Here is a 26908-nt window from a genome sequence, read left to right on the forward strand (position 1 = left end):
CGATCTTATTATTGCAGTAATGTAGGGTTTTTCATGCAAATTTAACCTACCGTATTTGTTAATTTTCATAAGAACAAATTGAATTGAGTTTTTATATGCCAGAGAAGAACCGTTCCACGATCGAATAGCGGGCCTACATACAGCAACAGGTACTGCAGTACTGGTGAGGTACCGTACGGTACGGTACCGCAGTGAATTCCGCTCTCATCTTTTCGTTACAGTTCTGATGTAAACAACATAAATTTTGTAGCCTACCTTATTACTTTTTTAATCGGTAAGTATGTTGATAGGTATTTGTCTGTTTATCTGTCTGTCTGTTTGTCTGTTAGACGCACGCGATATCTCACGAAAGTAAGATTGGATCTGCTGCAGATTTTGCATGTGCATTCATCATATCTCGGACCAGTAGCCTATTGATTTTGGGCGAATTATGTCGTATAATTAGCGAGTTATTAATTAATTAGTGATGGGACACAAGGTGTCACTATGGAGTAAGAGCGCTGTTTTGGGGGATCCCCTAACTTTCTATCGATAAGTCTTCGGTCTCTGCCCGATATTCTATTTTATTTGATCAGAGGAAATGGATTGAGTTCTTATATAACAAGGAAGAACCGTTCTGCGAACGAATTTCAGGTAGGCCTACTGGTAAGTTACTGTACCGCATATGATTATCGGAGAATCGATATTTTTTTATTTTGCCCTGGTACCGTAATGGATAAGTGACTTGGATCACTTGGTATTTCAATTCACGTTGAAACTGGAAATGGCTCAAAACAGGGTTTTAGTGGCCGGAGTAGGCTACCTGTCAATCAAGTCATCGATCTAGTTACACTAGAGTGATTTTGGCGTTTAGAGGCCGTTAATCTCCGTTCTCGGAGCGGGAAAGCGTTCGCCTGAGTAATGGGAATTATTTCAAGTGGCATTGGGGTTAGGGGCAGTGCCTCCGCCCCCTCAGTGGTGAGAAAACGCGTGGAAAGCCACGCCCACTTGTTACCTATCCCCAAAAGTCGCTTTTCTCTTTAATTACTGGACCAATTGCTCTGAAATTTTCAGTGCTCGAAGATAAAAATTTTCTTTAGAAGGCTATTACTTTCATTTACTTCAAACGTGTCTATATATTTGAGCATAGCTCTTTTGTATTTAAATAATGTTCTGTCAGAGTTTATGATGAGTCTAGTTCTACGGTTTTAAGTAACGATTCTTGCTTTTCATATATATATACAATGTAGATGACATTTCTAAATTAGTTGTTCAATTGCTATATTAGAACGATATGTAAAGGCTTTTTAATTTTGATACCTCGGATGGAAAAATGTTTGTATATACACTAAAAAATAGATATCAACCGAAACCCACACGAAATTGAGAATAGAACTCTTCATCCAATTTATATCGTCTTAGATATACCATCAAGATTATGAATCGAAACTTTCGCTTGTGAATGTCAAATAAATATACCGAGAATAAATCGGTTTGAATGCATTATTTTTGTTGCAAAAAATAACATTAGTCAAAAACAAGTTTTGCCTCGGGATAAACGTTCCCAGCCAAAATCAGTATCGGTAATACCGTCCTTTCCATTAATCGATGTCGATGATAAACGACCTTCGCTGGTATAAAGTATCAATGCTTTGTATATATATACGAGATATCACCACACCAATAATATCGGCCAAAAGTTTTCAGATCATTTTCTGAAAACTCAAAACTCTGATTTTAGATACTTTTTCAATTTTGCGATGATAATATTCCTCATAACTTAACACTGTCTGCTAATAGATCATTTGTACAAAGCCCCCGCCAACGCTCAAAATAAGAAAATTAGTAATTATCCCGTTGGGGTTAGGGTTAGGAATGCAGATTGCGCTGGAAATTCAACTTTTTAAATCATTCCTAACCCAAACTGGAAAATTCCTAATTTGTCATTTTATATCTGGCCGGCGTTTTTACCTAAATCTCACATTTTTGCATCAGTGTACAAAAGATCCCTAATTTGAACTTGTAAAAGTTGGGAATGAAGAAAAACAACTCTTCGGGCACACTCTCATATTTGAGAATATTTATTAATTTTTTTGCATTCAGAACAGAACAAAGTACTTTACGTACTCAGTTTCAATAATCTTCAGTATTCCCTACTGAAACATCAATGAACAATCAATTCATTTTCTTTCCCTGTCGCATCCGAGCGTGATACGTTTTCTGAGCAATATCAAGTTGTTACATGACTGATGAATAGCAATATGTTTTAGACATTCTTCTCTCGTACTTTTCGGAGTTTTCTTCTTGAGTTTCCTACATTTCTTTTCTTCAGCTTTTTTTTTTGATTTCTTGCATTTCGTCGTCGGATATATACGCTCCACAAATATGCCTGCACCCAGCCGATAGTGAGGTCTAAAAGGAATAAAAAGCAAATAACAAAATTTTTTGTTTTTTAACAGCATGCAGCGTTTCAATTGTACTCTAGTTTCCAAATACAAAATTCTGTATTCGTTAGCACTATATTGGAGCAGTTAGAACTGTGTAATATAAATTGGAAAGAGCGGAATTAATAGCTCTCTCCTGTAGTAGCCTATAGCGGAAATTATAACTTTGATTATTTATTTTTGATTATTGGCATTTTTTCTTCAAGCTAATCTTATTAAACCCACCTTGGCAGTTCACCCCCTTTGAGAATATTGTCATCATCTTCGTAATTCATTTCCACACCATTTCCGATCATGAGAAGCGTTCTGTCCTTTTTAAGAAACGGTTCCTTGAAACAAACAAATGTATAAATTTTAATGGAGAGGATATACCATAATCACGTAAGATGGAATACAATATTTTGATTTTTCCTACTAATTCTACATATGGAGTGCTAAAATCAAATTTGTGGCATCTTTCTACTTATCTAAAAAAGTTCATTTGACCATGGTTCGACTGTCGCAAAATTGCGAGTTTCAGAGAAATTATCAAACTCAAAAATGGTTATAATAACTGGAGCCTACCTTTTTACCGTCTTTATCCACCAACGCTTTATCATCTCTACACGATTCAAAACAATCTCGCCTTACACTGAAATTTCTGTTTTGATTTCTATCCACATCCAGATCGTCACCTGAGCAGGAGAATGAAGAAATTTTGAGTTTTTACTACATCCACGATCAAGGTTTGCTGTGGTAATATTATTACAATAATATATGGCGATGCCAATCCTACGAACACTTTTTTCCGACTACGCTCTATTTTTTCCATCGTAATAGGTGAGAAATAGTGTTTCCTTGAATTCTGGAATTCAAACTATATTAACGCCTCGGTCAAACCTTTTTCAAACATCGGTGGCGGTGATGTGTGATGCATGGCTCATTTTATGACGTAGGACGTAGGTTATACAATACAAATAAGATTGTTTGAATGTCTTTTTACGAACAAGTGCATTAGACTGTAAATTGTAACGTTATGTTTATTTTCAGCTATTGTGGATATCTTCGTCTCACCTGCTTTATAAACCTCAACTATTTGGATAGCAAAATCCATAAATACTCCACTGGGATCTTCAACTCCATCCGAAGTCACTTTAACTTCATACACATAATCACTGAATAAATATATCACAAGTTAGTGAAGTTGTCAGCAATCCGTAACTCAATGCATATACGCATTTTTATGCACACTCATCTCTAGGTTTCATTTATATACAAACTTGTCGTATATTATGTTAACGTTCCAAAGGGAAGGAAGAGTCACTTATATACTGTGAGCGCGGCAAAGTTATTGACCACTTTCATTGATAAACATTTACTTTCTCTAGGTACACAAGATTGAATTTGATTGAAAATAAAGTAAATACTGTATCTATTATATGTCTTCGCAACTTGTATATATATATATATATATATATATATATATATATATATATATATATATGTAGTTCCAAGTTTACCTTTTGCAGGCTGTACCTGCTAAATCGAAGCAGTTGTCAGGATCGTGGCAAATGGTGCATTCTCCATCCATGCCTTCCAAACATCCTGTATTTTCAAGTTGTTGTTTTCTCGTCCTAATTTCGTGAAAAATTAATGTTACTGTAAGTAGGTAAAATATTTTAATAAAAATATATATGGCAGATATAATTTGAATTCAGGCACACTAAGATTTAGAGCATATTATTTGTCCACTGTCAAGTCTCATATTCTCAGGTCTTTGACATAACAAAAACTGACATAGAACTTTTCGAATTATAAAAATGATAAATTCAATACGCAAAACATGAAGAATACGTTAAATAAGCATGTAGAGAACATATATATTGGGTAAAATGAAAGGTATATGAGATAACAAAAACTATTAGTATAAAATAATTTGCAAAAACCTGCATGTTAAGCATCCGCCTTCGGCGCATTTACAAATGTCTTCACTGCCCAGTCCATTTTTATCAGTACAAGACGATGTTCGAAGTTTCAGATTTTGTTCCGGAACATTGTAAAATTTACTGCATCTAACCTGTTACATAATTTGATTATTTTTTTAATATGTTTCAGTAAAAGGTAAAAGCATTAAGCAGTATGATATGAAGTATTACCGATGGTTCGTAGTAATCATAAACAGTGACAGTAGATGGTTCAGGTCGGCCAACATACACTGATCTTGATATTCTGAATGCCAGCTTTTTAGGGACTTCCGTAATGTCGCTCAAATACAAAAACACTTTTTGTTTTGCGATCTCGTATCTTTCAACTGCAAAAGAAAATTTCTTCCGTAATTGCTGTTGGGTTCTTTCAATATAAATAGTACAAAATACAGTTGCAACTTCACTCCCGGTATGACAAGAAAATATCCCGGAAATATCTGAATCGATTGTCGTGCATAATAATATTAATTTTTGTTTAAGGCGATATGATCTGAGAATATATACTGCTAACTTGGTTTTTGTATTAATAAAGTATTAGAAAGAATGCCAAGAATAGCATTAAGTAGGTATAGTGAAAATAAAATGATAAAGAATAAAAATTTCAAAAAACAAGAAGGCTCATATAATATATTTCATTGCTTTTACTTGATGCGTCGACGGTTTCGGACAGTTTGACGAGTGTGTCTTCCATCACTTCATAGCCTGAAATCAAGTTGATTTCAACGATTGATTGTCCAGAAGGTTCTCCTTTGGGTTTAGAAATGTAAAGCTGACAAAACATTAGGTATATGTTTGTTAGAAATATTTTGTAACATTGAATATGATAAGTATATTTATCATATGCTCGAAGAAATAATAGGGATGTACTATAACAACAACTCTAATTGCATTGAATACGTTTATGATGTGTATATATCATGTATAAAGATGATATGGTTACCCCTTATTCAATGCTGTTTTGTCGGGTTGGTATTGTGGTAACATCCGAATTTGCATTATAAGACTCCGACCACTTATTACATGTACGAGAGAAAATATATCTCGTGCTCTCTCCTCGTCGGGCAATAATAAACGTCGGCTGCTTTTGAGTTGTGTTTGCTGTCATTATTGCTGTTATAAGTGTTCACGTTGGAGTTGCAGTATCGATAAATAACCAATCCGGAATCTTAGGTCATCTGATATAACTATCACAGGGTCAAAACCTTATCTGTGACACTTACGACCTTATTATAGTTAACAAAATCTCCTGTGTTGGTACACCAAAAATATAGATATATATACATATAAACTGGAAGCAATTTCAATGTATAAACAATAAGTTGATTTCACCTTTAATTTGAGTATTTCTGCACCGTCACCTTGAGCTACGTGACCCAACGGTATACGATCTTCTTCGGTGGACACACTGATGTCGAAATGACAAGCGTCTTCATCCACTAGTGTACGATATACACATCGGTATGATAAAGTTCCTTCGCCTTCACCTGGAATGTGTTTATTAGCATCAATATTATGCGAGCAACAATTTATTTTATTTCACCGACATAATTAGTTAACATAAATCTACTTGTGCAAGCTTTATGCCAAGAAAAAGGTGCTTGAAATTTTCGTGGCATTGTCAGGAAACTTTTGCTTCAACTTTGACCTCGACAACAAGATCATAAGATCAAGCTTATCTATAGTGAGCACTCGGTTCATGGCTCCAAACCTTAAAACAATCTGCTCCAATTTATGGCTTGCAGGATTATTTTTACTACAAACGGTATGCAGAGCAATTTGTTTGACACAGATAATCTCTGTGTTTTTTTTTGTATAAAAAGACTTGAATGCAATAACAAACCTCGGGCCTGAATGTTCAATTCTCCACCAGAAATGACATTAGATGGGATGGAAATTGGAGTAGTTGAGTTTTCGTTACTCTTATCTAGATGGAGTCTTTTTGGTTCATCGTACCAGTCGCTGCCAGTAGCACTACTGATGGTTAAATCAATTTTAACATCTCGTGTTGGTGGTTCCTTCAGAAAATTTTTTTTTTTTTGAATAAAAACTTTAAAAAATATGACATTACTTGATGATAAGTTCACCCACTAAAGTTCATTTTTATCTATAACACAAGCTTGAATACGTAACAGGTTAGTAATGCTAATTCGTTTTTTTATATACATGTCTATTCGAATTAGAATTGCATACCACTGTGCTACTCCAGATCATATATTCCGCAAGTGCTTGTAAACCGACAACGGTATCTTGCGTTGTTGAGAATCCCCCCTTTTCATCTCGTTGTTGAATAATCCAGAGTACAATTTTTCTTGTCACATCAAGAATATTCTGAGTGACTAGAAACAGGAGGAAACAATAAAAATAAACCTAACATATACAGAGATCAATAAAATATGAGTAAGATTAACACCAGCTCATCACACAAGCAGAACGCTCAAACAATCAAATTCTATAACGAGAATATCGGTCGGAGACCGAAGACTTATCGATCGAAAGTTAGGGGGTCCCCCAAAACAGCGCTCTTACTCCATATGAACACCGTGTGTCCCATCACTAATTAATTAATAACTCGCTATTAATATTCGACATAATTTATCCAAAATCAGTAAGCTTCTGGTCCGAGCTATGATGAATGCACATACAAAATTTGGAGCAGATTCAACCTCGCTTTCGTGAGATATTGCGTGTATTTAACAGACAGACAGACAAACAAACAGACAAAAACCTATCAACATGCTTACCGATCTTGAGATCGATAAGTAACAAGTGGACAGTTACCTTTTTCTCCTGATTGTGCATACAGTATTGATAGTAATGCGTAGCCGGTCGCTTCAACATCGATCGCCTTCGCATTACGTTTATACCAATATGCGTGAGTACCGGTGCCCTCGATTGTCTTTAATGGAGCTCCTTTCCAGAAAGCTAGTCGATTGTCTTCCGAATAATTGATTTTAGACAATAGCCTACAAAAATACAAAGTTACCATAGTTGACTTTCTAACTTGACTAGGCCGATGTGCGTTAAGCGTAGTTTTTGGGAAAGAGATTTTTATCATAAATCCCCAAACAAACTAGAACCAGTATACTTACTTTTTGCGCATTCGTTTTGCAAAAGGATTATTTGGATTTGAAACGGAAAGGGCAAAGCACACCAACGAGAGAGCGTAGGGCTGTTCCATTTGTCGATCCTTTTCGCTATTCTCCAAGTAATCAGTTGCTTTCAATATGCTGATTTCAACTTTCTTTGTGTATTGAGGACATATGGATTGGGACTCTACGAGTGACATCATAACGTATGCCGACAAACTAAGCGTACTTCCTACAGCTCCCTTAATTTATAAAAAGAAAAACGTTTTTTGACTTCACATATCGAAAATAAGATTAACAGCAAATACAGGTGTGTATAGAGGTAATCCATGAGTCAAAACTGAGATTATTTCCACCAAGTGCGACAAAAGAGATAGATATTCATAACTTTTCTTTCAGCTTTTATTATTAATTATATCATGTTTTTATTCTTCTTTCATTCTTCATAGCGTCAGGATACAAACTAATAAATAAATAGTGAAATAACATTATTGGTTATGTTGACACAGATGAAGATTAAGAACCATCTCTCTTTGCGTATGAGTAATTTCCTAATCGGATCTGCATCAATGTATAATTTTCTATATTTCTGATTTTACCACTCTGAACTCACGTGCATTTCTTGGTGTATCACCCTTCCGCCGGTATCAAAACTTCCATCGGGATTTTGTTGACCAACCAACCAATTTATCGACGTACAGATCGGTCCTACATCCATAGCAGTATAAAATTGTTTTGCTTGGGCAAAAATTTTGTTCACATAGGCGTTTAACCTTTGAATAAAAACAAATATTGTTGCAGAACTGGTTTATGACTTTTAAAAACAAGAGGTGGCATATTTCATTTGATTAATTTGACGTGTACACCAACTACATTATATATACATATGGTATATGTCTACTTTTTTATACATATAAAAAGGTCATATCCATTGGGTTGGTAACGTGTTAAATATACAGAATGATAATACTCAGTTCTTGTTTTCGACCCCATATATTTGAGCGTTGCCCACTAGTTATTTCACATATTTAGAATTGTGTGAGGGAGGCTTATTATCCACTTTGAGTGTGTGCCACAGATGCTCGCCACCCCAATCAGTGTTTATTGAGTTATCCTCATTCTGTCATATACCGGTAGCCTCTATTTGAGGTGCTGATTTGTTTTTAATTTTATCGCACTCACCAGACACTAGGAGCGCGACGTGGGAAAACAGACCATACAATTGGAGCTGTCGATGTCCTGTATTTCAATTCGTTTGCAAAACCTGCAATACGGTAGTATATATGTTATAAAGTAATAAAGCAATAAGAGTCACAACGAAAGATTATCCACGATTCGCTATGAATTTAAAAGAAAAACAAATCCTCTGTTCCACAATATTGATATAGAAGAAGAAGAACAAGTTCTTTAGAATTAGCCGTAACATTTCATCTCATATGAGTCATACATGTTCAACGCCAAGTGGTAACGGGAAGTGTAGATACAATTATGTGGATGTTGTTGTGTAGTGTATATCAGACAGTATCATCCGCAACATACTAAATTAGACGTTTCACCTTTATGGCCAGTTTATTTATATATATGTTTACTATGATTTGATAAACAATTCACTGTAAAGTTTTTCACCCTTAGTCAAAAAAAGAATATTTCTGAACCTCAAACCTTTTTGCATTTTATCGATTGACCCTGTCTCCTCAGCTGACCCGTCTTTCATCTTGCCGACTAATTTTAAGTACTTGTGAGCCATCACGTTCGGACCCATTGACAACATAGTTTGTTCTCCGCATCCACCTGGCAACCTTATCAAATTCTTGATGTCATTCTTAGGTTGTTTAGTAACCGGGTCGAACTCAATGATTGGTCCCATGTAATTAGCTGCAAGTATAGTAGACGTAAAGTAATAAATAATAAACATCTCGATCAATACAATTTTTACAGACAGATAAGTCATGAATTATATTTTGCAACTTTATCAGTACCGAGTGGGATGTAGTGTTTTTTTCGAAGAAATAAAATATTAAAAAAGTATTGGATATCACCAAAAATTAAAATATTTTGTCGACTGCTTTGGCAGTAGTTACACATGAGGAATATGTGCCAACTTTGGACATGTTGGAAATGAGACTCCTCAATGTAATTATTATATGAATAATTGCATTCTTTCAATGAAAATTGTATAACTATTATTGCATTCGTCTAATTATATATCATTCATTAACTCACAGAATGGATAAATCCAGCACTGCCTGCTTCCAGGTATATATCGTTTGGGAAACCTAAGTTCAATTTTAAATCGGTCGATGTAGCTTGGTCGTTTGTTTTTGAGATCTATGGCATATGTTCCTTTGATATCATTTTTAATTTCTCCTTCCGGCTGGATATTTAAAAAAAAAATCATGAATTTATAGAATAAAAAACAGATAGGCCCACAGTACTTCGGCAGAAAATAAAGACGGCAAGCAGTTTTTCGTCCATTCCTTTTATGGTGTTTTGTTTACTGGTTACTCGTGCCTTTACGGGTTTCATTTGTTTTGAATCTACGTTTATGCTAAAATATCTAAAAAGTCTTACTAGAACAAGTATTGATCTTTTGACGTGGTCAATATCAACATTATCTTCATTGGTAATCTTCACCTCGATGTCGACCTGCTTACTATCTGGAACTCTGAGTGGCATAAGCACTAAAGATGTTGCCTCTGCTTCATTGGCATCAACTTCTAACGTGATGACATCGTCAAATTTTCCTACAATATGTAATTCATCTTTGTCAATGCATGTTTTCCCTACACATACCTTCAAATTGTCCCTATCATTTATTATTGCAAACCTTTTAATGCTTCCGTGAGTTGGCGCTTACAAACTGGTTTACGTTTACCATAACCATAATTTCGATTCAAAATATTTATTCACCTGTCATTCAATATATACTGATATGATAGCTAATTTCAGTCTAGCTCAGCGGTGGGCACGGTTTTTGGGCCAGGAGCCAAAAAATTTGCTTAACTAGACTGGCGGGCCACGTACGTGTGACGTAAAAAGTCACATTTTACGAAAAATATTTACAGTGTCACAAAAGGAAAAACAATGGGCCTCGTGTCAAAAATGAATTTAATCGCAATCTCAAAAATATCCTTCACCTATTGCATGGCTTAACATCAAAATTTGGTTTCAGTTTGGTTGTGGCAGCATCAGACGGGCCAGATATCATTACCCAACAGGCCGGATTTGGCCCGCGGGCCATACTTTGCCAATGTCTAGCCTGTGGTATAGGGACTACGTTATATGATTTGTATTTAAGTTTTTAAAACACAACTAAAAACTGACAAATTGTTGGCAAAACCACGGGAACGAGCTTATGTTCAGTACCATGCCTAAAATCAACCTGGGTGAAAAATGTGCCGGCTACACAAATTTCAATTATTACCCTTTGGCTTCTTGCTGATTAGCCAATGTTACGGAAATAAACTATTAAGTCAACGCTCGGGAGGGGATTCATGATTCCAACTACTTTATAGTTTATATTATTACTTTGTATTGCACTATAAGCAACTTATCAAAGAGTATTTTGGATAACGTTAATTACAAATTTGTCAAAATTAGAAATATCACCTTGTCGGAAATGAGAACAAATATCTTCTCCCATCTTTACATGAACAGTTACCTGTAAAGAAAAATATTATATAAGAAACAAACAGAAGAAATGAGTGATACGGGTTAGAATACTGCGATACCGCTATCGAAAAGTTGTGTGCATGGCTCACCTCTCATCCATTGGTAAATCGAACAGAAAACGAAACTCTGAGGGAAATAAATTCATTGAAGTCTTGTGATATGGGAAGATTTTTTGAATCAGGAAACTACGCAATCAGGAAACTAGGCAATGTTTTTACGACAACAAACAAGTTTTGGATATTTTTTTGAATATTTTTTTGTTGGGATTGATGTATTATTATGTGTTTTGATTGTATTCTGAGTAAATCTGGGCATTTTCGAATACCTGATGATTTCAGAATCGAATCGAATATTTTTTTAAATCGAATATCAAATACCTGGGAAATATAAAATTGTATGTAAAATTCTTGTTGTATTAGGTCCACCAGGCACATAAATTACTGAAAACATAGAATACAGCACTCAGGCAGATTGCTGAGCTTTCACACACAATAAAAACACGTTTTCGTCATTGACTCACTACAGAAAAGAGTCATATATCAGAATTGCGTTGAAAAAATATGGCTTTAATAAAAAAATTGAGAAATTTACCTCAACCATAGACGGAAAAAAATCAAGATGGCGGTGATTAGAAATTTTGCTCTGAACCGATTCGAGTAATTTATTATTCGATTCGAAATGCCAGCCCTAATTCTAAGTGGACAGAGGCAAAATGAATGGCTTGGGATTTATTTATTTATTACATTCTGTATGAATCAGCCAAATGTTATTTTTTAGGAATATACTCACCCGTTTAGAAGTGGTTGCATAATTAAACACCGTAGCTCGAATTTCCGCTTGTTCCATGCGTTTAAGTGAGTAAGGAAGTTTTAACTGAACAAAAGTATCTTTGAATATTGTCACGTTTTGTGTTGGCGCAACGCAGAAACCTGTAAACGTGAATTAAATATCAAGTAAACTTAACGAATATTCTATTTAAAATTTTAATCAAACTTCAGCCTAAGTTAAACATGCAAGTCTAGTCATACGTGCAAATCTATGTGTCTGTATTAATGAGATATTTTTCTGACAAACAAGGACACCATTGTGTAGTTGGTGATCTTCAGGCTATAGCCTACTTCCCTTTTCTTAGAAATTGAAACAATATTGCGCTTCATGTTGTCGGCAATCGTGACGTCATATTTTGTTTGTAAATATTTCTTAATGGCTAACTATAATCGAAATCTCAAATACGCCATGTCGATTTGCTCGACAATTATAACTTTGAGCAGCAAGTATTCATCGTTTCTCCTAATGACGTAAGCCGCATACTCTAAAGTCACTATCACGAATGAAATTCATTCCTCCAATTGTGGTATTGTTAACATTTTAAATATTAGTAAACAATATTACCGTCAATTTCATGCATGCTGACAGTGTCAAATTCAAATGTGGTTATACTGTCTTTTGCTACCACTCCTCGGGTGTATTTTCCATCTGGTCCTCTGCAACATAAAACATAAAAAAACAATCTTCACTTGCGGAGAAATTCACTCGCACTCACATAAGTTGGTCAAGTAAATCAATACTTCAAGCAGAGATTTAACGCAATTAGAAACTGTTCATATTTTTACACATTTCGAGTTTTTAATATACCCTAATTCAACATGAGCAATCTTCAAAAAAATATTCCAAACAGACTTACAATATGACATCTGTTGCCCACAACATGTTTTCTTCAAAGTTGGATCGCACATTATTAGCAACTGCTTGAAATCCTGCGACATTTGCCTGAATAGATCTGCCACTCCGTCGTCTGCAAAAAAACGATACGAGAATATGATGTATGTACGTTTCTGCCATCAATAAATGTTACTATCGCCTGTCAAGTTTATTTAGTATGCTATTAAAAAAAATCAGAAAGTGTTCATTGCCTCATTTATTGATATTGAACGACATGGTAACGTGATTTCTAACAAATGAATTGGAAGTGAATCTGATAACGCCAGTTTCCTTCGACTTATTGATCTGACAGAATCGAGTGGGGTAGGTAACATGATATACATATACAGCCAAAAAAATACATATAGCGCCAACTGAATATACCTATAGCGCCAACTAAATATGCATATACAGCCAAAAATATACATATAGCGCCAACTAAATATACCTGTAGCGCCAACTAAACCAATTCCATACGTACATACAACGAAAAATTGTATTTGAGATCCATGTGGAGCTAGATATTTCATCTAAATATGTCATTGCTTGTCCGTCGATCTTTTATTAACGAACTCAGTGGTCAGCTAAGGCCTAATACGCAATCTTGATGTCAATATATTTTAACATTGCTCCTCCATATTCATGATATATTGATCGGGCCCAATTGAGTTATTTATCATTCAGTTCAAGTTATTTCACATCCAATGCCAAAATAGTATCTGGTTTGAACTCACTATAACTATTGCCTGAAATAGGGCATTATTTTTTTTAAATATAATACTCAATGTTCACTCAATATATAAAATTAAAAGAAATGATGCGTACGAGAGGATTATAATGATTTCGTAGATGTGAGAGGTCAAAACGTGTGAAATTGGTCAAATTGAACCTACCTCAATTTAAAAAGTTGTGGAAAGTAACCAATAGAGAAATGTGGACCACGGTGGGACATGGGGCACGGTGGAAAATCACCTTTTGCACCTATACTATATCTATATATAATCATTCGTTTTGAAGTTTAACTCCGCCTTTCGGTGAGATGTGACGTCCCCACAAACGGACAGCGACCGTGTAGAGCGACGCAAGATATGAGTAGAATTGGTATTAGGAAGAGGAAACTAAAATGTCGCCATCTCAGTCAAACGACTGTTTGGCATATTTTAGTATTCGGCTCATGGCCCAATTCAAAATATATTCTAGATTTAAAAAATGTTAAAGGGTATTCAAATGAATAAATTATTTGCTTTTGGTCGAAATTGGACATTTTACTTGTTAATTTATAAATGTGGATTTTGCTGTTTTATTGAGCGCAAAAATATATACTACCGTTTTTCGATTGAGACCCGTGAAGCTTATGAACTTTTTAACAAAGAAGTGTCGTTATCTAGAATGGAAGTTCCAGAACTCATTTTCAATTGAAATTAGGCATAAACCAAAAGTGGAACAGTAACTTTATTCCAGATTTAATCTTAAGAATCTAAAATATTCATCTAGTAATTCTATAAAGACTCTTTAGATACGCATGTCTCGAAAATTGTATGTACTGTATGTCGCCAATGTGGAAAATTTTGATCATAAGATTTAAAAAATATTCATATAGAAGTCTAATTCTATAAAGACTCCTCAGATACGCATGTCTTCAAAATAGTTGTATGTTGTCAAGGTGAAAAATATTTTTAAAAAAAGATCCAAAATATCTCAGTTGAACATTAATTTCAGAATTATTAATTCTCCAAATTTGAAGTCCCACATGTCCTTACGTGGTGATACTGACTCGTTGCTAGATTTTAACGGCATCTTTTGTTGAATTCAATGGACCGCCTCATTGTGTCCCAGGGTGTATTCGAATCCACCCACCAATGCACTGTGACTGAAAAGAGATTTTCAGCCAGCACATTTTTTTTGTTTTCTGCGATCAGTCGTAGTGGGGTATTATGACAACATAGATTTTGCGCCTGTTGGATATTTCTGAAGAACTAAGTTGGCGCCTCTTGGATATTTCTCAAGAACTACGCGCACCGGCAGTTTTATGTTTGATATTTTCCACCAAGCGTTAATTTGATTATTTTGTGGACAGTTCATTGCCAATATCGAAAGAATAGTTCTTTGAAGAAGAAAAAATTTTAGCCCGCACATTTCCCGTGTTTTCAACGATCGGCTGTTGTGGGGTATTATGACATCATAGATTTGGCGCCAATTGGATATATCTGAAAAACTCAGTTGGCGCCTATGGGATATTTCTCTAGCCAGCACATTTCTCTTGTTTTCAACGAACAGCTGTTGTGGGGTATTATGACATCATAGATTTGGCGTTTATTGGACATTTCCCAAGAACTACGCGCACTGGCAGTTTTATGTTTTATATTACCCACCAAGCGTTAATTTGATTATTTTGTGGACAGTTTATTGCCAATAGCCAAAGAGTATTTCTCTGCAATAAGATATTTAGCCAGCACATTTCTCTTGTTTACAACTATCAGCTGTTGTGAGGGTATTACGACATCATAGATTTGGCGCATATTGGATATTTTTCAAGAACTACGCGCACTGGCAATTTTATGTTTATTATTTCCCACCAAGCGTTAATTTGATTATTTTGTGCACAGTTTATTGCCAATAGCCAAAAAATAGATCTCCGAAAAGAGATTTTTAGTCAGCACATTTTTCGTGTTTCAAACGATCAGCTGTTGTGGAGCATCATGACATCGTAGATTTGGCGCCTATTGGATATTTCTCAAGAACTACGCGCACTGGCAGTTTTAAGTTTTATATTTTACACCAAGCGTTAATTTGATTATTTTGTGGATAGTTTATTGCCTTTAGTTGAAGAATAGTTCACTGAAGAGAGATTTTCACCCAGCTCAATTCTTGTGTAATCAACGAACAGCTGTTGTGGGGTATTATTATATTAACATTGGTAGTTTCATGTATTTTTGTCGCAATCAATATGTGTTTATGTAAAGCCTTACCCCTGTATGCTAATACCTTACCGAGCACTAGAAGCTTTGAAGTTTTACGTTTTTTAATGCGCTGAATATATGAACGAACGGTGATGTGCATATAATTCGCAGATGCAAGCGCATATACATAAATTGTATTCTTACGAAATGATCTGGCAGTGTTTTTTACATCATCTTAACCCTGAGACAGCTATGTACACCCTGGGCTATGTACATTAGCTCTAGTACTACGGTTAATGGCTTTATTTAATTATTGAGTTGGCTATATTTGCATATTACTCGGCAGTATTTGTACATCACCTTATTGGCTGTATTTGTATATGGAGTTGGCTATATATGCATATGACTTGGTAGTATATTTATATTTAGTTGTCTGTTTATGTATATGAATTGGCGGTATATGCCTATTCTTGGCAGTATATGTATAGCACGTTATCAACCCTATCGATAGAATCTTGGCTGAATTTGGAATCATAAAAAAGATTTTCTTTATTAAAGGTTTAACTTCACTGTAATAACAAGTAGCTGATTAGTCCTACTAGTTAAAATATTGTAAATAAAAAGAGGGTGGTATGTTTTACTGTAATTTACTCACTTTAATTTTAAGTAATCCTCACATCCTTTGAGAAACTTTTCTGCACACTCAAATGAATGTTTAAGTCTGACAGCTTCCGCTCGCTCTACGCAGGACGTTCCATATAAATTCTCCCAGGAACCATCCATTAAACATTTGCGTTCTAACGCTTCTTTCTCAAGTTTAGCTAAGTAGATAAATTGTTTGTAAATAGATATGCAAAGAAAACGGCAACCGATCATTAATTGCTAGCAATTAGTTAGGTCTGTCCGCATAGGATTTTGAGTTACCGTCTGACACCAGAAAGTTTGGTAATTTACGTACTTTCAAAACATCAAAAGAAAACATTACCGATGCAAGGTAAATTAAAATTTTTACATCCATTTGCGTGTCCTCGGTGAAATTTGCAAGTACAATTATTTTGCATTCACCCTACACAGTTGCTTAGTGTGCAAGTAGGCCTATACTAACCCACAATATTTTTCGGGGAAGACCGCTTTTTTCGCTTTAACGTCTTAGCTTCACAATGATTCGTGAAATCATCTTTAGCAGAGTATGGCCCTCCGACTACTTGTAGACCCGCTTCCTGTAAAAATGCAAAAGTGTAATGTCGTAGCATATGAAGTTTAGAATCTAGGGTTAAGGAATGTTTTGGTATGAATATTGATTTATATTGTAACTAATAAATTCATCGATTCCAACCTCAAAAACATGTTGTGCATTTTTCCCGCCCTCTCGAACACATCCTTCGTCGTACAGATTCAATGCTTCAAAGACAGAACTTCGAGTCAATCTTCCTTTATCGTAAAGAAAATAGGCGGCTCTGTCGACTGCAGACATCCCCAAAATAGCGTTTGGACTACCTGCATGTAAAAATTAGAAACAATGTTTAAAGTTCTGTACTTGCCGATGTAAAATATGTTTGAAAGTTTTTTGTAATGAACGAAATAATATTAGGAAGTTCCATACTATAACACATACCTACGATTGATCTTAACAACGATGAAGACGCTAATTACCGTATTCCTAACAATGTAAAATTTCCTAGTTTGGATTTATTGGTTCTGGCGTTGGAACCGAAATTAAAAAATATAAATCATCCGAACAAACAGCAGAAAATGGAACTTTTTGGAAAATACATGACGAAATTAAACCTCTAGTAAATGGTAAACAAAGAATTTACCAATATATTCGACATTAAAAACTTGTGATGGTGATACTTGAGCAGGCACTTTTACTTGAAGTTCCTAAAACAATAAATTTTTTTGACAAAATTGCATCGATGTTACAAATTTTAATTGATGAGATACCTAACCAGAAAGTCTGAGTGATATATACGGACGAGAACATCTTGAATATTTCAACAAGAACCACAGTTCAAAATACAGTAAATTACATCTTTCAAATTAAGCTGTACGTTTTATTTGTATATTGTTTTGATTTGAACAGTTTTGTTCCGACCAATTTGTCGTGTGCTAGTGGCCTAGGCCCTAGTGATTAGAGCGTTGGACCTCATTATGTAGGCATGGTAAGTTAGGGATTCAGAATTCTATCCCGCTGCCGGTACTCCCGTAGTATGTGTACCAGGTTAGGGTCAGGCCCTAATTTTATTGCGATTCTTCCTATTTTACTTCTATTACGAGTTCGGTATTGTCTGTGTTAGCCAAGTGAATATAGATAGCCACTATCCATACATTTCAGTCTCTTTACACAACTTGATGTAAACTAGGCAAACAAATTTAGTTACCTCCATATTAGTACACACATTTCCGGAGCGTTCCTCTGTCTGCCACATTATCGAGACTTAAATGAATTTGCTGGACAAAGATATATTTCTAGTAACACTAAATAAAACGTGTTTACAGTGCCATCTAAGCAATGTCGTCACTACCTGTTTGCATGCGTCTTTAACATCAATCCATAAAGAATTGGATAATAATTCCTTCGCGCTGAAGAAGTAAACGAAAAAACGAAATGACGGAACCATTTCGCCTTTAATTTCGATCTTGATATTTGTGTTTACACTTCCTTTTTTTGGTATGTGAACTCCGGTTGATATTATTGCGCCTCTAGCCATGATCTATAAAAATAGAATAATTTTTGTTTCACAGGCATGTCATCCAAACGAATATTTGAGGCATTGGAATAATATCTAATCCTTTTCTGCTCAAACGTGTAGTCATAATAGCCGATTATTAATCAAAATGTGATAAATTATAGTATACTCTGAATTAAAATGTATATCAATTAGAGATGAATTAGAAAGTTGTATTTTCTCACCACATAACTAATCCTTGAAGGTGCACTTTTGTACCAGACATCGATTCCAAAATTTTTATCTCCAACTTCAGCGATTTTTTCAACGGCCGATAACTATTATTAAAGTTGAATTATGTTTACTGGTTTAGTAGATATATTAAAGGAAAACATTAATTGATTTTCTTACTCCAGGTATATTGATATATATTCGTTACGTCATACTCAAGATCTACAATGAAAATGGCAATGTCGGTTTTAGCAATTTGTTACATGTTTTAGTTCTAGGTCTAGGACATCGGAATCTGTTTTGACGTGATTACATATTTTTACCTGCAAATAACTTCCTGATGATGAGATGTATGGATGAAGAATGAAATCAAGCTTTGCCAAGTTTTCTCTAGGTATTCCAAGCTTTCTTGTTTGTATCTGTACCCCAAAACAATAGAAAAGTAAGTAAACATAAAACAATACATTTCGTCAAATACCGGAGGAGTAATTTTTAATCATGGTCGGTTTCAACATGAAAATGATGTACTTACTGTATACGTTCTTTTTACTGGATCTTTGTCCATGCCGATTTTGAAATTGACCTGACCATTTTCATCTGATTCTTCTACGATTGCTGGATAAAATATAATCGTATTTAAGGCACAACTACACTGCAGTACGCTTCCGGGATAACCAGGTTTGCAGGTCAATACCAAAACGGCCAATACCACAAATTAATCGGCCGTACGATAGTTATTATGTTTAAAATGCATATCACAGGTCAGATAGCAGTTCAACATAAAGTATTTTTTATACTCGCACATACTTTTATAGCACGTTATCAGATTTGTCATAATTACAGCTTGATATAATAATTTTATATAATGTAAACGGAAGTCGATCGGCCAATGATCGCGATAGCCTTGCGTGGGTTTCCTAAGCTATCCCTACACCAGTCACCACCCTACCAAGTGTAATAAATTGAGTAGGACTGAATGACGAACCATATTCATCTTTTTTCTTTATTGAATATTGATGTCTTGTTATTAGTTACTACCTATCTATGATCTTGTAATCTTGATGAATGTAAACTAACCAGAAATATATTTTCTAAAGAGTTCTAAAAGTTTTTTTTATTAGGTTGATGCTATTTCTTTACATGAAATACGTACGTTCGCACTCTCCACACTTTCCATTGCTACAACATTTGTCATTTCCACAATCCAAGGTTCCACAAATCTTTGGGCCTGTTAAGCGTTTGTTGTAATCACAATATAGTTTGTCCATATATATCAATACAAAAATTAGGACCTGCTTAGTGTTATCTGTGTTCTTTGCATGAGTTTACAGATTGAACAAAGTTTGCGTTTGATATGACATGAAAACACTAAATCAGAAATAGAAAAATTGTGTAATTACACATTGTCAAAAATTAGGATTACTTATCAAAGTATGTAGTTTATATTGACTTATTGGCAATTTATTATTTATTGTTGTATCCGATTCCAGATTGTTAGATCCAGCATGATATTATAGTTTACCTGCAAGAATCAATTCAACTTTTTTGACAGGACTGTTCGTCACAGAATCCAAAACATTAATCTGGAAATTAAAACGTTAGAAATGTAGTTATCAGAAAATAATATTCTCACGTATTTCAAAATTAATTTCAACAACGCTTCAGATAGGAATATTTTTTCGTTTATTGCAAAAAGAATTACACTCATCAAATTTTATTCCCAACGAATTAATTCGAGTGCAGTTGATGTTAATTTTGTCAGAACTTATTCTATCGCCACATCTTCTAGCTATACCAGCAAGTCTCTGCAGTGATTTCAAATTTAAAATAAAATTGATTCGGGAACCCAGAATTCTCTTCACCTTTATTTCAAAGGAAGTTCTAGGTGTATAATATTTTGACATTCTTGATATATCAAGCTGATATGGAGATCGAACAAACATTATTGGTCTTGATCTGTCCGATTCAACCACTCCTTCCGCTTCTCCTAAAACCGAAATCCCAATTTTGTGTATATAATTCATAATGGAGATAAATGGAAGTCTATGGTGGCCCATCGTTGTCAAGTGTAAAATTTAAAAAAAAAATGAAAAAATAAAATGAAAAAGCGAAAATAAAAAAATAGTTGTGAAAAAACATAAAAATAATTGAAAAAAAAGAAATAAAAAAAAATTTAAATTAAAAAAAAAAATTGAAAAATAAAACAAACAAAAAAATTAAAAAAAAAATTAAAATTAAAAAAAAAAATTAAAAAAAAAAAAAATTTGAAAAAAAAAATTGGATAAAAAAAAAATAAAAAGGTTGACAACGATGGTCCGCCTCGTGGCCCATCGTTGTCACGCGTTTTTATTTTTAGAAAATTTGCTTCTGCTTGGGACCAACGTTGTCAGGCATAATCCTACGCGCACAAATGTGTTCCCTGGGTTTCAAACTCACTACTGATTTTCTTGAGCAATATTCAATATGAAAATGTTCTATAAATTCTCCATGCTACAAGTTCAACAAGAAGTAATATATTTATAATAATGATAAGAGAATATAGAATTGAATACGAAAATTCGGAAAATTTGTTTTTACGTGTATAAGGTAATTTGGAGAATGCTGCTTAACTACTCAGTTGTCTGCACACTCGCGATGCCGGTACCGTACCGTCTTACCAAATACCGGTAGTCGGTTATAGTCGCTTTGCGTCTGACCGTACCGGTAGCCATACAATCACTCATCATCTCCCATTCTTTCACGAGTGATTGCATGGGTACCGGTACGGTCAGACGATACCGTACCGGCATCGCACGAGTGTCTGAGCAGTTAAGCAGCATTTTCCAATTAAATTACCTTCTACACGTAAAAACAAATTTTCGTATCCAATTCTATATTCTCTTATCCTTATTATAAATATATTGCTTGTGGTTGAACTTGTAGCATGGAGAATTTGTAGAACATTTTCATGTTGAATTTATTGGATATTGGTCATGAAAATCAGTAGTGAGTTAGAAACCCAGGAAACACATTTGTGCGTGTAGGATTAAGTCTGACAACGTTGGTCCCAAGCAGCATCAAATTTTCTAAAAATAAAAACGCGTGACAACGATGGGCCACGAGGCGGACCATCGTTGTCAACCTTTTTATTTTCTTTTTATCCAATTTTTTTTTTCAAATTTTTTTTTTTTTTTTAATTTTTTTTTTTAATTTTAATTTTTTTTTTAATTTTTTTGTTTGTTTTATTTTTCAATTTTTTTTTTTAATTTAAATTTTTTTTTATTTCTTTTTTTTCAATTATTTTTATGTTTTTTCACAACTATTTTTTTATTTTCGCTTTTTCATTTTATTTTTTCATTTTTTTTTTAAATTTTACACGTGACAACGATGGGCCACCATAGAAGTCTACAAGGTATCATTGTTTTACATACCAGTAACAGCAACGTCTATTTCAATTGTTGCACCTTCCTTTTCAAGATCATCAAATGTATCATCACCAATCACCGTCAAAACTTCTGTTGCTTTAATTTCAAATCTTTGTTTCCCGCCCCTAAGTTTTGCCTGCATATGTTGAAACAATGTAAATTATCATTGAACTTATCTAACAAGAAGTCTTAATCGTAAACCACTGAGTAAATTAAATAATGAATCTGTTTTTGGTTAGATAAGATTTAATATTTGCAATATGATCTAGTTAGAATTATTTGGTGATGTTGTTTAGAGTAGGTCAGAGGACTTCAACTTTTGTTTCAATTTTCAATTACGTTGGTATCATACGTTTGGGATCTCGGGTTCAAATCTAGTGAAATGTAATAAAGCACGTATGCCAAACCGTAAAAGAAAAAAACATTACAACTCACTATGATAGTCTAACTAGAACCTTATTATGGATCCTGTTAGAAGTCAAACACCCAATAAAAATAGAAAAATTACCATTCTCCGTAATTCAGGCATTTGGTAAAACAAGAATTTTGATTTAATATCCGGTCTATTCAACTTCGCGGCGAGAAAATACGGCCCAGAAACTTTTCGTCCGTAACTATATTCTGCAGTGATTGTTCCTCTGATATATTCATTCGACATATCGGTTTTCACCAAAACATAAGGATCATCCAAAAGTACTCGAACATTGAATGTAGGGAGCACTGTATGAAACAATAAATTAGTTATCCAACTATTTACTGATTTTGTCAAATTATTTTTATTGTAAACCAATATATAACCAGCTAATACTAGAGTCTAGACAACAGGGATTTATGTGATCAGAGTTCCACCCTACCATCACAAATTTCCCTAGATTTGACTGCATTATTTATTGTACATTGGTAACGAAAACCATAGCACAAAATAACATTGAGTCATGCGCATACTCAACACATTTATCTATCAGAAATAACATTTGATGTTTTTGCTTGATGGTTTCATCAGCCATCAGATAACAGTGCAGATTACAATTACATTTCCTATTTTTTTACGCGTGGCATTTCCCTAATCACATAATACAGATGGATGGATGATTTTTGATTTTACGGTTTATATGGGTTGTTCATATTGTAGTTAAAACTCAGCTATGTTAACCGAAAGTGACTTTAAATGAAGCTACTTACCGTAAGGTCTGACGTCAAACGTAGTCGTAGACCATCTTACCACTTTCTGAAGTTAAATAAATAATAACTTATAGAAACCGTAAGTATTGGGATTTTGAATAGGAATAGGAGGGAATTTAGGTGGGAATTTGAATTATGTTTTTACCATTCTTCAACTTTAAATCAGTGGACATATACAACATATACTGAGTTTTGGGCTTTTTAATTCTAATAAGCTTACTTCATCCGTGTAACGTGCTTGTATGGACCATATTCCATACACCGGATATTCGGGGAGTTCAAATGATGTATCGATAAATTTTGCTTTGGGCATAAAGAGTAGTTTCTTTTCCACTCCAACATTGTCCAGAGGTATCTGAATAGATATATCAACTTTAGATGAAATTCTCATAATTAGACGAGAAATTTCTAATTGAATGGAACTATATGAACTACTTTGTTATTTCCGGAAAGATGCTGAAATCAATATACATGTTTAATTAAAAAAAAAGCTAAAATTACTATATATCAGAATTCATAGATTGATCAGAATTCCTGATTTCTGAATTGCATTGCTTCTTTTAGGGGAAAAATAGGACTGCAGAGTTTACATTGTTGAGTGGAGTAACTGATTTATAACGGGCATAAATTTAGCTTGGGCGGTTATTGCTGTATTGCCAATAATCGTTGGCATGGCGTTCTGAACATAGTGTGGTTGTATTGTTCTGAGTGAAAATATGTCTACATAACTTAACCTGATGAATAAAACTGGGTTTGATGAACACACGTCTGTATAAAGTTACGAAATACTGCTATTCTTACCCTGATAACGATTTCGACCTCACGGTGTACTTCAGGACTTTGTGTTTGGGTCAGAGCAATAACTCGAACGTTGACTCGCTCTTCTGGCCTGCAAAGTAAGCAAAAGCTAAAGTTCCAATTGTATAAATGCACGGGAAGTAAACTTTTTGATACCTATTTATTCTAGTTTGACAAATTACAAGCAATTTACATATATATGAGCTGAAGAGTGAGCGAATGAAATTTTCTGAAGCCAACTGGTGAAGTGCGCTATTCAACTATGTATGCTAGATTAAATATAAGTTTTGTTCATCGCTTTTAAGAAGTGACACCAAAACAAAATATGTTCATGTCGAAATACCAGAGATATATTTTATGCTCACAACATTTTTCCATGATTGGTATTCTTATTACAGTCTGCAAAATTGGTTGTGATTGTTATATAGGGACTTGTCTAAAATACTTTGTATTTATAACGATAATATTTTGAATTTGGCCAATCATGTACAAAATACGTACCTATATATTGGCCTGTCGGTTTGGATATGAATGTATCCACTCGATTCAATGAGTCTCATCCGCAATTGTCCACTGTAAACTTTTTTATTTCCTTGTTTTGCAGAAACTAGAAGCTCTACGTATTGACGTCTTTTACTCGGCAAGACACCGGGTGGTTTGTCGTACTAGGTAAATGAATAAACAAAAAAAAAAATTGCATTGGCGGCGCATTTTGTAGTTGACTGAAAAAAAATAACATCTAGAAAGAAAATCGGTAATATCTAATATATAACGGCATACAGTCTTATTCCAATTCAAAGTGAATATCACAGATGTTTTAGCAATAAATTATTTAAAGCTGTGTTCTTATATCCACTCACTTTTATTTTCATGATGATAGGTTTTGTAGCATCCTCGTTCTTGATTTCAAAATTTGTTACACCTTCGAGCTGAAATCATAGAAAAGTGTTTTGTAAATCAGTGTTTCCGAGCTTCACTTATCTGCTGGTTGTCAAGGCCAGACAATGCATATTCAAATTTGTAGCCATGCACGAACACCAGGGATAAAGATTAGTAATATGGCACCGAAAACGCAGCACAATTTCTGTAATATGTGCGCTGTCAAATTGGATGACAGAATAAAATCTATTATCGACTGTATCAAAATGAATTTTTTATTTGAAATTGTGAAATTATTTGATAAGTCCCGAACATGGTTCTAAGTAGCAAAATGGAGTCTGAAGACCCATTTTTATCGGTGACATACATGTTGGTTAGAAAAACATATAGAAATATTTGGCTTGAAAAAAAAAAATCAAAAACCCATTTCAATAACGAAAGAAACAATATCACTTCAAAACGTAGCATTATAGTCAACAGAAAGGAAATGCAGAGCAAACTCACTTTAACTGTTGCTACTACATCAACGCGCCCATTAATATTGTAAAGGTTAAGTACAGCAGTTTCTCGTACTCCTTCGCGAAGAATTTGAGGAGCAATTAGTAGATGGTTTTGTCCGAATGATGTTCTGAAAAGCATGATTGGTGAAGTTCAGTATCCGCGTTTTATTAATAATAATATTATGTTTATCGTAATAAAATATATAGCAATTTGTTAGAATGAATAGTTGAAAGGAATAAAAATTTAAATGATGATTTAGTATTTAAGCAAGTGTAAAATGTACTAAAGCAGGCAAACAACCATAGCAGTATGACTCCACCTGGAGTCAGATTATAATGATCTTCTATGCCTAGTTTGTTTTAGAATAACAACTCAATTTATCAAGCTGAGAAGGTATTTCAACAAGAGTCCGTAATGTTTGTATTAAATATTAGAATGCAATCTTACCTGGTGCATAACACGGCTATGAAAAGTTGCATGCATAACTGCAGCAACTTCATATTATCTTGACTACTGATTTTCAATTTCCAAATCAGTGTAGCACGTATATCCCAAACACAGGTGTTATTTATTTTCAAGTACCCGTAAGTACGGTGATGCTCCTCGCTTGCTTCTTAAATGAGCAGGTGCTGAGATTCCCGGTGGATTTAAGCAATAGTTGGCAGAAATGTATACACAAAAAAATGAAGAAAGAAATCTAGAGAATTCAGTTTTAGTACAAATTTCAAATATACTTCAGTCTGCCCCGGAGCAAAATAAAAGATCACGATAAATAAATGAAACTTGTTGAGACGAGATTTATGTGGTTGCTCAACTCACGCTTGAACCAATAATACTATCTTCTAAGGTTATCAAAATTAATTCAGTCATGGAGTAAAATAACAGTAGCTTTTCCCGTTCCTATGGTCATGTCAAAAACGACGTTGAATATGACGTATGGATCATTTTTAATAGAATAAGTCGGTTGAATTCTCAATAATATTAATGTATTATAACAATATTCTGACATGAGGTTTTTGATGAATCTCGTTTGTTGACGGCGATTTTAAGAAACGATTCTCGCTTGCTGATACAAAATAAATAACGGTTCCAAATTTGTTACAATATCATGAAATGTGAATGCTTTTTAATTTCGATACCTCGGCTAGAAAAGATATATATAGATATATAACCTACATTGAAATATAGATATCGACCAAAACCCATATGAAACTGAAAATAGAACTCTTGATCCAACTTATATCGTCTTAGATGCCATAAAGATTATGAAACGAAACTTCCGTGTGTGAACGTCAAAAAAACCGATTTGAATGCATTATTTTTGGTTACAAAAATTACCTTACTTAATAACAAGTTTCGCCTCGGGATAAAGATTCCCAGCCACAATCAGTATTGGTAATACCGTACTTTCCACTAATCGATGACGATGAAAAACGACGTTCGCAGGTTTTCAATATAGAGCAACGGTGGGCAAACCGCCGGAGTTTTTATGCGGCTC

General features: G+C 34.3%; 1 protein-coding gene across 1 annotated transcript; it reads right to left on the bottom strand.

Moving 5' to 3' along the window:
- Positions 1-1754: 1754 nt before the first annotated feature.
- LOC120345662 (complement C3-like) lies at positions 1755-26303 on the bottom strand. The gene is made up of 42 exons (XM_039415194.2): positions 25858-26303; positions 25414-25537; positions 24891-24959; positions 24532-24695; positions 24034-24121; positions 23453-23587; positions 23233-23278; positions 22559-22770; positions 22057-22186; positions 20509-20633; positions 20169-20229; positions 19800-19874; positions 19179-19261; positions 18970-19065; positions 18661-18753; positions 18272-18460; positions 17564-17627; positions 17083-17243; positions 16852-16966; positions 16402-16567; positions 12830-12940; positions 12538-12629; positions 11935-12074; positions 11083-11134; positions 10045-10217; positions 9697-9847; positions 9136-9348; positions 8656-8737; positions 8087-8246; positions 7477-7715; positions 7166-7350; positions 6578-6723; positions 6228-6402; positions 5717-5871; positions 5033-5156; positions 4559-4713; positions 4349-4479; positions 3923-4036; positions 3477-3577; positions 2988-3097; positions 2649-2752; positions 1755-2391 (listed from the first exon to the last, which is right to left on the bottom strand). The coding sequence occupies exons 1-42, from the start codon at positions 25908-25910 to the stop codon at positions 2160-2162; spliced, it is 5394 nt and encodes a 1797-aa protein (XP_039271128.2). The 5' UTR covers positions 25911-26303; the 3' UTR covers positions 1755-2159.
- Between the last annotated feature and the right edge of the window lie 605 nt (positions 26304-26908).

Source organism: Styela clava, chromosome 8, assembly GCF_964204865.1.
Source record: "Styela clava chromosome 8, kaStyClav1.hap1.2, whole genome shotgun sequence".
Classification (NCBI taxonomy): Eukaryota; Metazoa; Chordata; class Ascidiacea; order Stolidobranchia; family Styelidae; genus Styela; species Styela clava.